The sequence below is a fragment of the Myxine glutinosa genome, chromosome 5 (genome assembly GCF_964187855.1).
Source record: "Myxine glutinosa chromosome 5, kmMyxGlut1.1, whole genome shotgun sequence".
Lineage (NCBI taxonomy): Eukaryota > Metazoa > Chordata > Myxini > Myxiniformes > Myxinidae > Myxine > Myxine glutinosa.
In genome coordinates, this window is record NC_136265.1 from 101,820,015 (window position 1) to 101,834,672 (window position 14,658).

The 14,658-nt window shown below is 46.8% G+C and overlaps 1 protein-coding gene across 3 annotated transcripts in view; it reads left to right on the forward strand.

Moving 5' to 3' along the window:
- Nucleotides 1-14,658, forward strand: part of CLNS1A (chloride nucleotide-sensitive channel 1A) — a 52,919-nt gene that overhangs the window by 3,974 nt on the left and 34,287 nt on the right. For all 3 annotated transcript variants that reach the window (XM_068101933.2, XM_068101934.2, XM_068101935.2), the window contains exons 2-5: nt 3,072-3,208; nt 4,472-4,588; nt 4,731-4,868; nt 12,173-12,343. In XM_068101933.2, coding sequence (XP_067958034.2) covers nt 3,072-3,208; nt 4,472-4,588; nt 4,731-4,868; nt 12,173-12,343 — 563 coding nt within the window. The remainder of the gene's footprint in view (nt 1-3,071; nt 3,209-4,471; nt 4,589-4,730; nt 4,869-12,172; nt 12,344-14,658) is intronic.

Consider the following 14,658-nt stretch of genomic DNA (forward strand, 5'->3'; position numbering starts at 1 on the left):
CTATTCAATCTCGTGTTGTAGAGTCTGATATTTTGACAAATTGGAAAACTATGCTATGTGTATTTGTTTACTTACGTGCACACAAATCAGCAGTCGCCATAAGGCCGTATGACAAGTCTACCACTGACCTATCGTGCGTCATGTGACTTCATGGGCAGCTGTTTTTTTTTGTTTTTTTTTGTATACAAGATCGAGGCTCATGTCAGAGCTCACATTAATCACAAAAAACAAACTGACACATAAAACGTATGATCAAGGGAGCGCTAGACAAGATGGGGAGAGAGAGGGAAGCAAACAAGCACAACATTTGAAAGCCGGGACATCGGGAGACCTGTGGGAGGGGGAGGGCTTGGGGGGAGGAGTCACGGGAAGGGGTATAACCGTCAGTATTTCTCCAATTCTAATTGGTGATGGGCTGGGGAGCCCATGCAAATGGTCACGTGGACCATTGTCCATGGTCCAAATCCATGGTCACGTGGATACCGATTTCACTCGACCGCCAGCGCATGGCCGAAAGCAAATCCGAGCCCATGTACTCGTCTAACTGTCAACATTTTCTGTTATGTCTCCATTTATTTCCTGCTGCGTGAAACTTTGAAACATTTATAAACTCGTCAGAAATTAAATGAAATGGCGAATATTTGCTCCGACCCAATTGGGGATCGATTCATCGTTTGCATTTTTGATTCAACGCTTGCATTTTTGATTCATCGCTTGCATTTTTTGATTCATCGCTTGCATTTTTGATTCAACGCTTGCATTTTTTGATTCATCGCTTGCATTTTTGATTCATTGCTTGCATTTTTTTATTCATCGCTTGCATTTTTTTATTCATCGCTTGCATTTTTTTATTCATCGCTTGCATTTTTTGATTCATCGCTTGCATTTTTTGATTCATCGCTTGCATTTTTTGATTCATCGCTTGCATTTTTTGATTCATCGCTTGCATTTTTTGATTCATCGCTTGCATTTTTTGATTCATCGCTTGCATTTTTTATTCATCGCTTGCATTTTTTTATTCATCGCTTGCATTTTTTTATTCATCGCTTGCATTTTTTGATTCATCGCTTGCATTTTTTGATTCATCGCTTGCATTTTTTGATTCATCGCTTGCATTTTTTGATTCATCGCTTGCATTTTTTGATTCATCGCTTGCATTTTTGATTCATCGCTTGCATTTTTGATTCATCGCTTGCATTTTTGATTCATCGCTTGCATTTTTGATTCATCGCTTGCATTTTTTGATTCATCGCTTGCATTTTTTGATTCATCGCTTGCATTTTTTGATTCATCGCTTGCATTTTTTGATTCATCGCTTGCATTTTTTGATTCATCGCTTGCATTTTTTGATTCATCGCTTGCATTTTTTGATTCATCGCTTGCATTTTTTGATTCATCGCTTGCATTTTTTGATTCATCGCTTGCATTTTTTGATTCATCGCTTGCATTTTTTGATTCATCGCTTGCATTTTTTGATTCATCGCTTGCATTTTTGATTCATCGCTTGCATTTTTTGATTCATCGCTTGCATTTTTTGATTCATCGCTTGCATTTTTTGATTCATCGCTTGCATTTTTTGATTCATCGCTTGCATTTTTTGATTCATCGCTTGCATTTTTCATTCATCGCTTGCATTTTTTGATTCATCGCTTGCATTTTTGATTCATCGCTTGCATTTTTGATTCATCGCTTGCATTTTTGATTCATCGCTTGCATTTTTAGATTCATCGCTTGCATTTTTTGATTCATCGCTTGCATTTTTTGATTCATCGCTTGCATTTTTTGATTCATCGCTTGCATTTTTTGATTCATCGCTTGCATTTTTTGATTCATCGCTTGCATTTTTGATTCATCGCTTGCATTTTTTGATTCATCGCTTGCATTTTTGATTCATCGCTTGCATTTTTTGATTCATCGCTTGCATTTTTTGATTCATCGCTTGCATTTTTTGATTCATCGCTTGCATTTTTTGATTCATCGCTTGCATTTTTTGATTCATCGCTTGCATTTTTTGATTCATCGCTTGCATTTTTTGATTCATCGCTTGCATTTTTTGCCGCTGGTCTGTCTGGCAAGATATCTCGCTCCGTTATCGACTTCTCGAGTCTCGACTCGGCTCGCTGTGTATGGGGAGCGCATGTACTAAGTGCAAACGTCTGCAGAGTGGATCGATAGTCATGTGATCTAAAAAGCGGTATAAAAACGGTTACGCTAGCTTGGTGCAAATCAGGAAGTCCAGCAACTTTCTGTATGGATACATGCACGGTATGACATTTTAATTTGTAACTCGCAGGATGTTTTAACAAATCCATCGGTGTCATTTCCTGCGTCTGACATTGTTGTATTGCAATGCGACAAATGCTGTGTCCAGCTGTATCTGTCAACGCAGCTTAGATTTGGGCCGTGCGTCCCTCATGCGAAGCACCAGGTTGACAATTTGTCCTCTGGTCGGGAATCGGACCCAGAACGCACAACTGAAAGGTAAGTGCGCTACCTCTGTGCTCCTGTCAGGTTACATCAAGCAGATTTCCACCTGCTTATTTAATTACCTGTCGGTGAAACATGCTGACGGTGCATAGAGCAGCTTTGCTTGTTGCAGGTAACTAAATGCTGTGCATTCCACATACCCAAACACCATGATACGGTTGAAGACCATTGAAGACCTTGAACCTTCTTCGATCATGTGTACCGACACATTTTCTCTCTCGGTCGCTGCATCAACATTGGCCAAGGGCACGGCTGTGCCGCTGATGCAGTGCCTCCTGCTCGTTAGGGCAGGAATTTGTGATTTGGGCCATGGTGCCCGGCGATAACACGCCTGCTCTTCGTGAAGGCCACATTAAATGGCCACGTTTTGAGAGCCTGTAACACCTGCACTTTTGCGTGTATTCGCATCTATAGCTGCAACATGAAAATATTGTCTCCATCGGAAATGGCGGTCACTGATGTTTGAGGTCTTGAAATTACCCGTTTGGCTCTTGTACGTCCTCTTTGATCACCTTTGCCTGTACTTTATCGGTTGGTGCTCTAAAATCTCCGTACCCTCTCGCTCCCCCCATCCCAATCTCCAGCTGCGTTTACTGGCGCAGTCCCTCGGGGGAACGTCTTTCTCTGGACTACACGTCTATCAGCCTTCACGCCGTGTCTCGAGACCTCACAACCTTCCCCCATGAGCACCTCTACATGCTGATGAATGGGAAGCTGCCCGGTAAGGTGTAGTATAATCATCCGTGCCTTTGGTATACTTTTGCTTACCAAGAAAATCCATAACTGTTTAACCTGAGTGTGGTACCTTAGCTCTTAACGAAAAGTGGCTTTTCTTGCATTCTTTAACTTCCTGCTGTACCAACGTGTGTGCATTTTATACGATTCCTTGCTCACCTATTACAATTCAAAATGTCGGCTCGTTTGGGGACCCAGTTTAGGTAAATGAATTTGAAATACCTTGCAGCTCTTTACTGTGACGTCGGATGCACCTTCTTGCGTTGGAAGATCCAGAATGGAAGGAACTTGAGCTAGGAAGCTGATATTTGGACATGGCAATGACCAAGTGATTTGGCTGTAAACGCTATTTTTGATTTATTGTTTAATCAATAAATCGATTAATTATTTAATTACTTGATTAATGACAAACTTTTTATTATTATTACAGATTCGGATGAAATGGTGGTGCTTTATGTGTTCTATTAGGCAATTGATTGATTATTTAATTTTTTCTGATTATTATTTATTTATTTTAATTATTAGTCATTTATTCATTTTCTTTCTCATCTGGCCAATATCTCAGGCACCTTTTGAGCAAGGAAGCTGATATTTGGACACGACAATGACCAAGCGACTTGCCCGTAAAGGGTCTTTTTGATGTATTGATTAATCAATTAATCGATTAATTATTTATTGATTCATTGATTATTTAATTTTTTTTCTATTAATGACTTATTTAATTATTTTTTTTAAGTGACAGCTTCGGATGAAGCACTGGTGGTTTAGGTATGCCATGAGTCAATTGATTAAGAAAATATTTTATGATCACTATTTATTGATTTTAATTATGCAATTAATCGATTATTGTACACCTCTCCCTCCAAATACAGTCTCTATGAGCGGTGGATGCGAAGGCGCCCCTGCAATGCCGCGCTCGAGGATATTTATTCATTTTGCATGGGGGCGGTGTACGTTGAATGTATCTACTTGTTTTTTTTCGTTTTTTACATGACATTGCAGACAGTGGTGTTGATTTTGAAATGGATAATAAAGTTCGACTTCGTCCTTATCACACACCCAACCTGACCACCAAATTTCATCCGAATCCATCCATAACTTTGAGATAACCTGCCCACAGATAAACAGGGGGTGCAAAAATAACCTCCTGTCCACCTTCGGTGGTAGAGGACTGAAGGTAATTTATTTCTTCTTATTATTAAAGCAAATACGTGACAACTTGTTTGCGAAATGTGTTTTGTTTTTAAAGGGGAAGATTCTGCAAGGGCTGAGGCTGGAGGTGGAGATAGTGATAACGACGAGGAAGTGGAAGAAGATTTGGAAGCAGTCACAGAATTGCGTTTTGTTCCTCCAGATGCTGCGGCCTGTAAGCGTTACCCTGGATACATTTGTCTGATATTGTAACTCTGTGATGGCAGCGATTTGGAAAGTGGAGATCAGAGCCGCTAATCTGTGCTGTTCTGCATTCTGCCACATCGTGCTGTTTCCTCTTTGCTGTTTCTCGGCAGTGGATGGAATGTTTGCTGCGTTATGTGAATGCCAAGCACTTCATCCCGACCCAGACGACGCTTCTTCTGAGGACATCGACTCGGAGGACGACGACGACGACGACGATGATGATGATGATGATGAAGAAGGCGGCGAGTGTGAGATTGTTCTTCACCGAGTTATATCTTGTTCTTGTGTGATCTTTTTATGTTTTTGGGTTGTCCTTTTTCCGCTGCGCTAGGGTAACGGTTGATTGTACAGTGGAGTGGAGGGGAGTGCACAGTGGATTGGAGGGGAGTGTACAGTGGAGTGGAGGGGAGTGTACAGTGATGGTGGGTATTGTTAGCTCGGGTAACGGTTGATGGGGGATGGTGGAAGGTGGGGTGGACGTGGGTATTGTCAGCTAGAGTAACGGTTTATGGGAGATGGTGGTAGGTGGGGTGGTCGTGGGTATTGTTAGCTAGGGTAACGGTTGATGGGGGATGGTGGTAGGTGGGGTGGTCGTGGGTATTGTCAGCTAGAGTAACGGTTTATGGGAGATGGTGGTAGGTGGGGTGGACGTGGGTATTGTCAGCTAGAGTAACGGTTGATGGGGGATGGTGGAAGGTGGGGTGGACGTGGGTATTGTCAGCTAGAGTAACGGTTTATGGGAGATGGTGGTAGGTGGGGTGGTCGTGGGTATTGTTAGCTAGGGTAACGGTTGATGGGGGATGTTGGAAGGTGGGGTGGTCGTGGGTATTGTTAGCTAGGGTAACGGTTGATGGGGGATGGTGGAAGGTGGGGTGGTCGTGGGTATTGTCAGCTAGAGTAACGGTTTATGGGAGATGGTGGTAGGTGGGGTGGTCGTGGGTATTGTTAGCTAGGGTAACGGTTGATGGGGGATGGTGGTAGGTGGGGTGGTCGTGGGTATTGTCAGCTAGAGTAACGGTTTATGGGAGATGGTGGTAGGTGGGGTGGACGTGGGTATTGTCAGCTAGAGTAACGGTTGATGGGGGATGGTGGAAGGTGGGGTGGACGTGGGTATTGTCAGCTAGAGTAACGGTTTATGGGAGATGGTGGTAGGTGGGGTGGTCGTGGGTATTGTTAGCTAGGGTAACGGTTGATGGGGGATGTTGGAAGGTGGGGTGGTCGTGGGTATTGTTAGCTAGGGTAACGGTTGATGGGGGATGGTGGAAGGTGGGGTGGTCGTGGGTATTGTTAGCTAGGGTAACGGTTTATGGGGGATGGTGGAAGGTGGGGTGGACGTGGGTATTGTTAGCTAGGGTAACGGTTGATGGGGGATGGTGGATGGTGGGGTGGTCGTGGGTATTGTTAGCTTGGGTAACGGCTTATGGGAGATGGCGGTAGGTGGGGTGGACGTGAGTATTGTTAGCTAGGGTAACGGTTTATGGGAGATGGCGGTAGGTGGGGTGGTCGTGGGTATTGTTAGCTTGGGTAACGGCTTATGGGAGATGGTGGTAGGTGGGGTGGTCGTGTGTATTGTTAGCTAGGGTAACGGTTTATGGGAGATGGCGGTAGGTGGGGTGGTCGTGGGTATTGTTAGCTAGGGTAACGGTTGATGGTGGAAGATGGGGTGGACGTGGGTATTGTTAGCTAGGGTAACGGTTTATGGGAGATGGTGGTAGGTGGGGTGGTCATGGGTATTGTTAGCTAGGGTAACGGTTGATGGGGGATGGTGGAAGGTGGGGTGGTCGTGGGTATTGTTAGCTTGGGTAACGGTTTATGGGGGATGGTGGAAGGTGGGGTGGACGTGGGTATTGTCAGCTAGAGTAACGGTTTATGGGAGATGGTGGTAGGTGGGGTGGTCGTGGGTATTGTTAGCTAGGGTAACGGTTGATGGGGGAAGGTGGAAGGTGGGGTGGTCGTGGGTATTGTTAGCTAGGGTAACGGTTGATGGGGGATGGTGGAAGGTGGGGTGGACGTGGGTATTGTTAGCTCGGGTAACGGTTGATGGGGGATGGTGGAAGGTGGGGTGGACGTGGGTATTGTCAGCTAGAGTAACGGTTTATGGGAGATGGTGGTAGGTGGGGTGGTCGTGGGTATTGTTAGCTAGGGTAACGGTTGATGGGGGAAGGTGGGGTGGTCGTGGGTATTGTTAGCTTGGGTAACGGCTTATGGGAGATGGCGGTAGGTGGGGTGGACGTGGGTATTGTGAGCTAGGGTAACGGTTTATGGGAGATGGTGGAAGGTGGGGTGGTTGTGGGTATTGTTAGCTTGGGTAACGGCTTATGGGAGATGGCGGTAGGTGGGGTGGACGTGGGTATTGTTAGCTCGGGTAACGGTTGATGGGGGATGGTGGAAGGTGGGGTGGTCATGGGTATTGTTAGCTTGGGTAACGGCTTATGGGAGATGGCGGTAGGTGGGGTGGACATGGGTATTGTTAGCGAGGGTAACGGTTGATGGGGGATGGTGGGGTGGTCGTGGGTATTGTTAGCTTGGGTAACGGCTTATGGGAGATGGCGGTAGGTGGAGTGGACGTGAGTATTGTTAGCTAGGGTAACGGTTTATGGGAGATGGTGGTAGGTGGGGTGGTCGTGTGTATTGTTAGCTAGGGTAACGGTTTATGGGAGATGGCGGTAGGTGGGGTGGTCGTGGGTATTGTTAGCTAGGGTAACAGTTGATGGTGGAAGATGGGGTGGACGTGGGTATTGTTAGCTAGGGTAACGGTTTATGGGAGATGCCGGTAGGTGGGGTGGTCATGTGTATTGTTAGCTAGGGTAACGATTTATGGGAGATGGCGGTAGGTGGGGTGGTCGTGGGTATTGTTAGCTAGGGTAACGGTTGATGGGGGATGGTGGAAGGTGGGGTGGTCGTGGGTATTGTTAGCTTGGGTAACGGTTTATGGGGGATGGTGGAAGGTGGGGTGGACGTGGGTATTGTCAGCTAGAGTAACGGTTTATGGGAAATGGTGGAAGGTGGGGTGGACGTGGGTATTGTTAGCTCGGGTAACGGTTTATGGGGGATGGTGGAAGGTGGGGTGGACGTGGGTATTGTCAGCTAGAGTAACGGTTTATGGGAGATGGTGGTAGGTGGGGTGGTCGTGGGTATTGTTAGCTCGGGTAACGGTTGATGGGGGATGGTGGTAGGTGGGGTGGTGGTGGGTATTGTTAGCTAGGGTAACGGTTGATGGTGGAAGGTGGGGTGGACGTGGGTATTGTCAGCTAGAGTAACGGTTTATGGGAGATGGTGGTAGGTGGGGTGGTCGTGGGTATTGTTAGCTAGGGTAACAGTTGATGGTGGAAGATGGGGTGGACGTGGGTATTGTTAGCTAGGGTAACGGTTTATGGGAGATGCCGGTAGGTGGGGTGGTCATGTGTATTGTTAGCTAGGGTAACGATTTATGGGAGATGGCGGTAGGTGGGGTGGTCGTGGGTATTGTTAGCTAGGGTAACGGTTGATGGGGGATGGTGGAAGGTGGGGTGGTCATGGGTATTGTTAGCTTGGGTAACGGTTTATGGGGGATGGTGGAAGGTGGGGTGGACGTGGGTATTGTCAGCTAGAGTAACGGTTTATGGGAGATGGTGGTAGGTGGGGTGGTCGTGGGTATTGTTAGCTAGGGTAATGGTTGATGGGGGATGGTGGAAGGTGGGGTGGTCGTGGGTATTGTTAGCTAGGGTAACGGTTGATGGGGGATGGTGGAAGGTGGGGTGGACGTGGGTATTGTTAGCTCGGGTAACGGTTGATGGGGGATGGTGGTAAGTGGGGTGGTCGTGGGTATTGTTAGCTAGGGTAACGGTTGATGGGGGATGGTGGAAGGTGGGGTGGACGTGGGTATTGTCAGCTAGAGTAACGGTTTATGGGAGATGGTGGTAGGTGGGGTGGTCGTGGGTATTGTTAGCTAGGGTAACGGTTGATGGGGGATGGTGGAAGGTGGGGTGGTCGTGGGTATTGTTAGCTTGGGTAACGGCTTATGGGAGATGGCGGTAGGTGGGGTGGACGTGGGTATTGTGAGCTAGGGTAACGGTTTATGGGAGATGGTGGAAGGTGGGGTGGTTGTGGGTATTGTTAGCTTGGGTAACGGCTTATGGGAGATGGCGGTAGGTGGGGTGGACGTGGGTATTGTTAGCTCGGGTAACGGTTGATGGGGGATGGTGGAAGGTGGGGTGGTCATGGGTATTGTTAGCTTGGGTAACGGCTTATGGGAGATGGCGGTAGGTGGGGTGGACATGGGTATTGTTAGCTAGGGTAACTGTTGGGGGATGGTGGGGTGGTCGTGGGTATTGTTAGCTTGGGTAACGGCTTATGGGAGATGGCGGTAGGTGGGGTGGACGTGAGTATTGTTAGCTAGGGTAACGGTTTATGGGAGATGGTGGTAGGTGGGGTGGTCGTGTGTATTGTTAGCTAGGGTAACAGTTTATGGGAGATGGCGGTAGGTGGGGTGGTCGTGGGTATTGTTAGCGAGGGTAACGGTTGATGGTGGAAGATGGGGTGGACGTGGGTATTGTTAGCTAGGGTAACGGTTTATGGGAGATGCCGGTAGGTGGGGTGGTCGTGGGTATTGTTAGCTCGGGTAACGGTTTATGGGAGATGGTGGTAGGTGGGGTGGTCCTGGGTATTGTTAGCTAGGGTAACGGTTGATGGGGGATGCCGGTAGGTGGGGTGGTCGTGGGTATTGTTACCTCTGGGTAACGGTTTATGGGAGATGGTGGAAGGTGGGGTGGACGTGGGTATTGTTAGCTCGGGTAACGGTTTATGCGAGATGCCGGTAGGTGGGGTGGTCGTGGGTATTGTTAGCTAGGGTAACGGTTTATGGGAGATGGTGGTAGGTGGGGTGGTCATGTGTATTGTTAGCTAGGGTAACGGTTATGGGAGATGGCGGTAGGTGGGGTGGACATGGGTATTGTTAGCTAGGGTAACGGTTGATGGTGAATGGTGGGGTGGTCATGGGTATTGTTAGCTCGGGTAACGGTTTATGGGAGATGGTGGTCGGTGGGGTGGTCGTGGGTATTGTTAGCTTGGGTGACGCTTTATGGGAGATGGTGGTAGGTGGGGTGGTCCTGGGTATTGTTAGCTTGGGTAACGGCTTATGGGAGATGGCGGTAGGTGGGGTGGACATGGGTATTGTTAGCTAGGGTAACGGTTGATGGGGGATGGTGGGGTGGTCGTGGGTATTGTTAGCTAGGGTAACGGTTTATGGGAGATGGTGGTCAGTGGGGTGGTCGTGGGTATTGTTAGCTTGGGTGACGCTTTATGGGAGATGGTGGTAGGTGGGGTGGTCCTGGGTATTCTTAGCTTGGGTAACGGTTTATGGCAGATGGTGGTAGGTGGGGTGGTTGTGGGTATTGTTAGCTTGGGTAACGGTTTATGGCAGATGGTGGTAGGTGGGGTGCTTGTGGGTATTGTTAGCTTGGGTGACGCTTTATGGGAGATGGTGGTAGGTGGGGTGGTCCTGGGTATTCTTAGCTTGGATAACGGTTTATGGCAGATGGTGGTAGGTGGGATGGTTGTGGGTATTGTTAGCTTGGGTAACGGTTTTTGGCAGATGGTGGTAGGTGGGGTGCTTGTGGGTATTGTTAGCTTGGGTAACGGTTTATGGGAGATGGTGGTAGGTGGAGTGGTCCTGGGTATTGTTAGCTTGGGTAACGGCTTATGGGAGATGGCGGTAGGTGGGGTGGACATGGGTATTGTTAGCTAGGGTAACGGTTGATGGGGGATGGTGGGGTGGTCGTGGGTATTGTTAGCTAGGGTAACGGTTTATCGGGAGATGGTGGTCAGTGGGGTGGTCGTGGGTATTGTTAGCTTGGGTGACGCTTTATGGGAGATGGTGGTAGGTGGGGTGGTCCTGGGTATTCTTAGCTTGGGTAACGGTTTATGGCAGATGGTGGTAGGTGGGGTGGTTGTGGGTATTGTTAGCTTGGGTAACGGTTTATGGCAGATGGTGGTAAGTGGGGTGCTTGTGGGTATTGTTAGCTTGGGTGACGCTTTATGGGAGATGGTGGTAGGTGGGGTGGTCCTGGGTATTCTTAGCTTGGGTAACGGTTTATGGCAGATGGTGGTAGGTGGGATGGTTGTGGGTATTCTTAGCTTGGGTAACGGTTTATGGCAGATGGTGGTAGGTGGGGTGCTTGTGGGTATTGTTAGCTTGGGTAACGGTTTATGGGAGATGGTGGTAGGTGGGGTGCTTGTGGGTATTGTTAGCTCGTGTGCCGGTTTATGGGGGATTGCGGAGGGGAGAGTGGTGCTGGATGGTCTTGCAGTTTTGAGCGACGGCTGTTTCTTCCATTTAATCACGATGGTGGCATTCACTCTCTCAATCCTGGCGGATAACCACAAGATCTAGCCATCAGTTGTTTCACAACAGTGCACTCTGTAAAATGTTCCGAGCACAAAAGTGAACATTTTGTCGGCCCAATCCACACTTGGGTATTTCGGCCAAACGTTGTCCAATTTCTGGCAACCCTCGGATATTTTGGCCATTGGTGTAGCATGAAACCATTCCGCTTTGTATTACTACAACCACCAAGGACGCATCCACCCTGCACATTTGTAGAAATTCGAAAATTATTCGGCGTTTGAGTTCAATCGAAACGCGATGTAACCCGCAAACAACACGGAAGCGGCAGCCGACTTGGTGTGACGTCTTTGCTAATCGGGAAGAAAATTTCGACTTTTAATCGTAAAATTACCGACTTCATAAATCTGAAAAAGCCACATGATCTGTATTTTGTCGGTTATAAATTGGCGGGAAGGTGGTCTGAGCTTTTGGGTTCCCCTTTAAATTAGTTCTTCATGCTTGTTGTTTATGGTGGTGCACCTTTCATCGTAGGAATTTGAAACTTTGGCCATATATGGCATACCATATGACTTGATGCATATCCTAAGTATGACGTCATAGGTCACGTTTTGTGGCGGCCATATTGGATTTAGTGAAAATCTTAAAAACCTATATCCTTCATTTTTTGACCTATTGAGGACCAAAAGGCGACCAAAAAAAAAACAACAACCACGGTTCCCGAAAAAGGCCAACCCCCGCTTTGTGGGGAAAATGGCCTCTAAAGGTGGTTATTTTTTTTTTTTATGCTTGTTGTTTATGTCCTCTATGACATCCCGAAAAACAGCAACTTTCTTGTTTGGAATGATTTTCAATTTTTTGATTGCCAGACAGGTAGACTAAAACATTTGCCTTACTCGTCTGTGCGCATGCACGATCAGTATGATTCTGCACAATTTGCCAAATTCAGGGCCAAATCACTGTTAAACTGCAGGTTCATCTCCGATTCATGTTCTACAGTGTTCAAAACAGAATTCAATTGAAATGAAGTAGTTTCTCAATCATATGCCAACGTGTGGATGTACACACCGATTACCCATGCTTTGCGCGCCACGCACGGGGGCAATGAAATGACGGACAACGTAGAAACGTAGCGTTGTGATTGCATTTTGTGAGAATGTTAATTTTTGCTGTTGACGCCACGCAAATCTTGCTCAACAAGAGCGATCTCAAACCCATCTGTGTCACCAGGTGTTGATGGTGCAGGTGACACTGGCCAGCTGCCCGATGATGTGGCCGTTGCAAGTTTAACGGCGGCGGGCCGTGCTGTGCTGGCACGTCTTGAGGGGATGTTGTCCGACGTGCCAAACTTTGGCGACATGGCCGGTGTCCAATCACAAAGCGGGCAGGAAGCCGACAACGGTAAGACTTGCAATCCACAGTTGGTTTGTTACTTGCACCGTTTGCACTAGAGGCACGCATCAAAATACCAGGTGCAGGTTTGTTGAACGCGATGGTGTCTTAAGCTTGACATTAACGGGACATTGAGTTTTGAGAGGAAGAAGATCGAAGCAAGGAGCCGCGTTTTTGGAACTCCAGCGCAAGATTGGAGCGGGAATATTTTCTGTTCCTCGTGCTTAAACAAGGGGTCAAGTCGCTCACGGCGTATTGGCCCCGTAAAACAAGAGCGTCTGTAGAATACTATAAACACCCATACCCAGAGGGGACTATAGGTTTGCTGTCCATCCGTCCGTTTGTCCGTGTCTCCTGTGATTTTTCTAGACATTTTCCCCATACCCCTCAACATATTCAACTTTGTTATGATAAGCTACGGAAGACATTTGAGTTTCGGGGCGTTTCCCCAATATTTCACCGAGTTATGCCCTCTTTGAACTTGGAAAACATCGCATATTGTCCATGGCTCGGTATTCAGCTGCCCCCGATTCCACGCCACTCCTTTAGACCCATTGGCTGGACAGCTGGCCTGACTACCCCGATTACAAAAATTGTGCACTGCCATTCCGTGAAGCAGCACAGATTGGCGGGCCTAAGGCCAGGGTGTCAGTCCATGGCCCAGTGCAATTGGAATGATTACAGGTATATAACCACGGTATATTTTATATGCACATAAGCCGTACGCATGTTTTTGCTTCATGTATGTACATATTATTATTTCCGGGAACCGAACGTGGTATTATACACCTCCCAAATAAAGGAATGTTTGCTAATATTGAACTGAAACTTGGTGGGGGACATGTGTTACAAAGCAATTCTCCCTCTTCTTAATTTTATTATTTTGTAATAACTATTATTATTATTATTATTATGCTATTATCATTATTATTGATGATTATGATGACCATTCCTTTGTCGTGACGATGCATAGGGCTGCCAAAGCAGTTTCTTTGGCTATTGGGCACAATCCTGAACGGGTCGCCACTCCGACGCAGGATACCCGAATGGCTCATTCATGCCAGCGAGCCGGTACTCAATTTGCCGACCTCGGAAGCATGACAGGCTGAGTCAACCCCACCTGATGTTAATTCAACGGTCGACGGGGATTCAAACTCAGGATCCTAGGATCCCAGGCCAGCACCCAAACCGTTAAGCCAACACCAGGCGTTGTCATTATTACCTTCGCAAAAGCGGAAGGTTATGTTTTGATCGCTGTGTATTTATTTGTATGTCTGTGTGTGTGTATGTTAATCGCATAACTCAAAAAGTATTCAACCGAATTGCATGAAATTTGGTGGGATGATTGGTTATTATACGGGACACATTTGATTAGATTTTGGGAAACAGATTTGCTCAAATTCTGACTATTTTTAACTCGATCGTATTTCACTCAAAGTTATGAGCGACTGAAGAAGAAGATGTCCATCCAGGACGTCATCACTATAACGCGATCTCCCGCGATCATTTCAACCTCAAAAAAAATTATAATTGCAGATTTGACAATAGATGAGGCATATTAACAAACGAATGAAACAGATTTGCTCAAATTCTGACTATTTTTAACTCGATCGTATTTCACTCAAAGTTATGCGCGACTGAAGAAGAAGATGTCCATCCAGGACGTCATCACTATAACGCAATCTCCCGCGATTGTCCCTACACTGTTCTGTTCCCTACACTCCCATGCCAAGTACAGAACAGTAGCTGCGGCGAAGGTATGCGCTCTACCGAGTGCCCGTTCTAGTTATTATTGTGCCATTATCATCAACCAAAATTGATTAATTTGTGAAAATTAATTTCACTTATGGTGGGCGTGTGGACCAGCGACTCTTATCCTATACACTGCCTATGTGTAAATATACATGGATACGTCTAATTTTCTCCAAATTTCCATCAGACAAGTATTAAATAATGCAAGCAACCCTTAGGAATGAGGTCATGGGTAAAATAAAGATCACAATTGGGCCATATGGGTGGCAGGGGCAATATCGCAAGTCACACTTGAAGCCATGGCAGAGATAAATCCCATGTGAGGCCCCAATGTATGTTATAAACAATCCACATGCAGTCCACATATAACCTGATGGCTAGAAAAATCGGACAGGCAATGGGACACATCATTCGTGTGTGAAGACTCATTTAAGCACCTTTATTACCCAAAGATTATTGCGGCCTGCCTAGCAAGTCGAGACAGCTCGGGCCCATTCGTCTGTGGGGGAATGTGATATGCATAGAATTCCTCAATTTTAGTTTCGTGTTGACCAGCAGTCTAACGACTATCA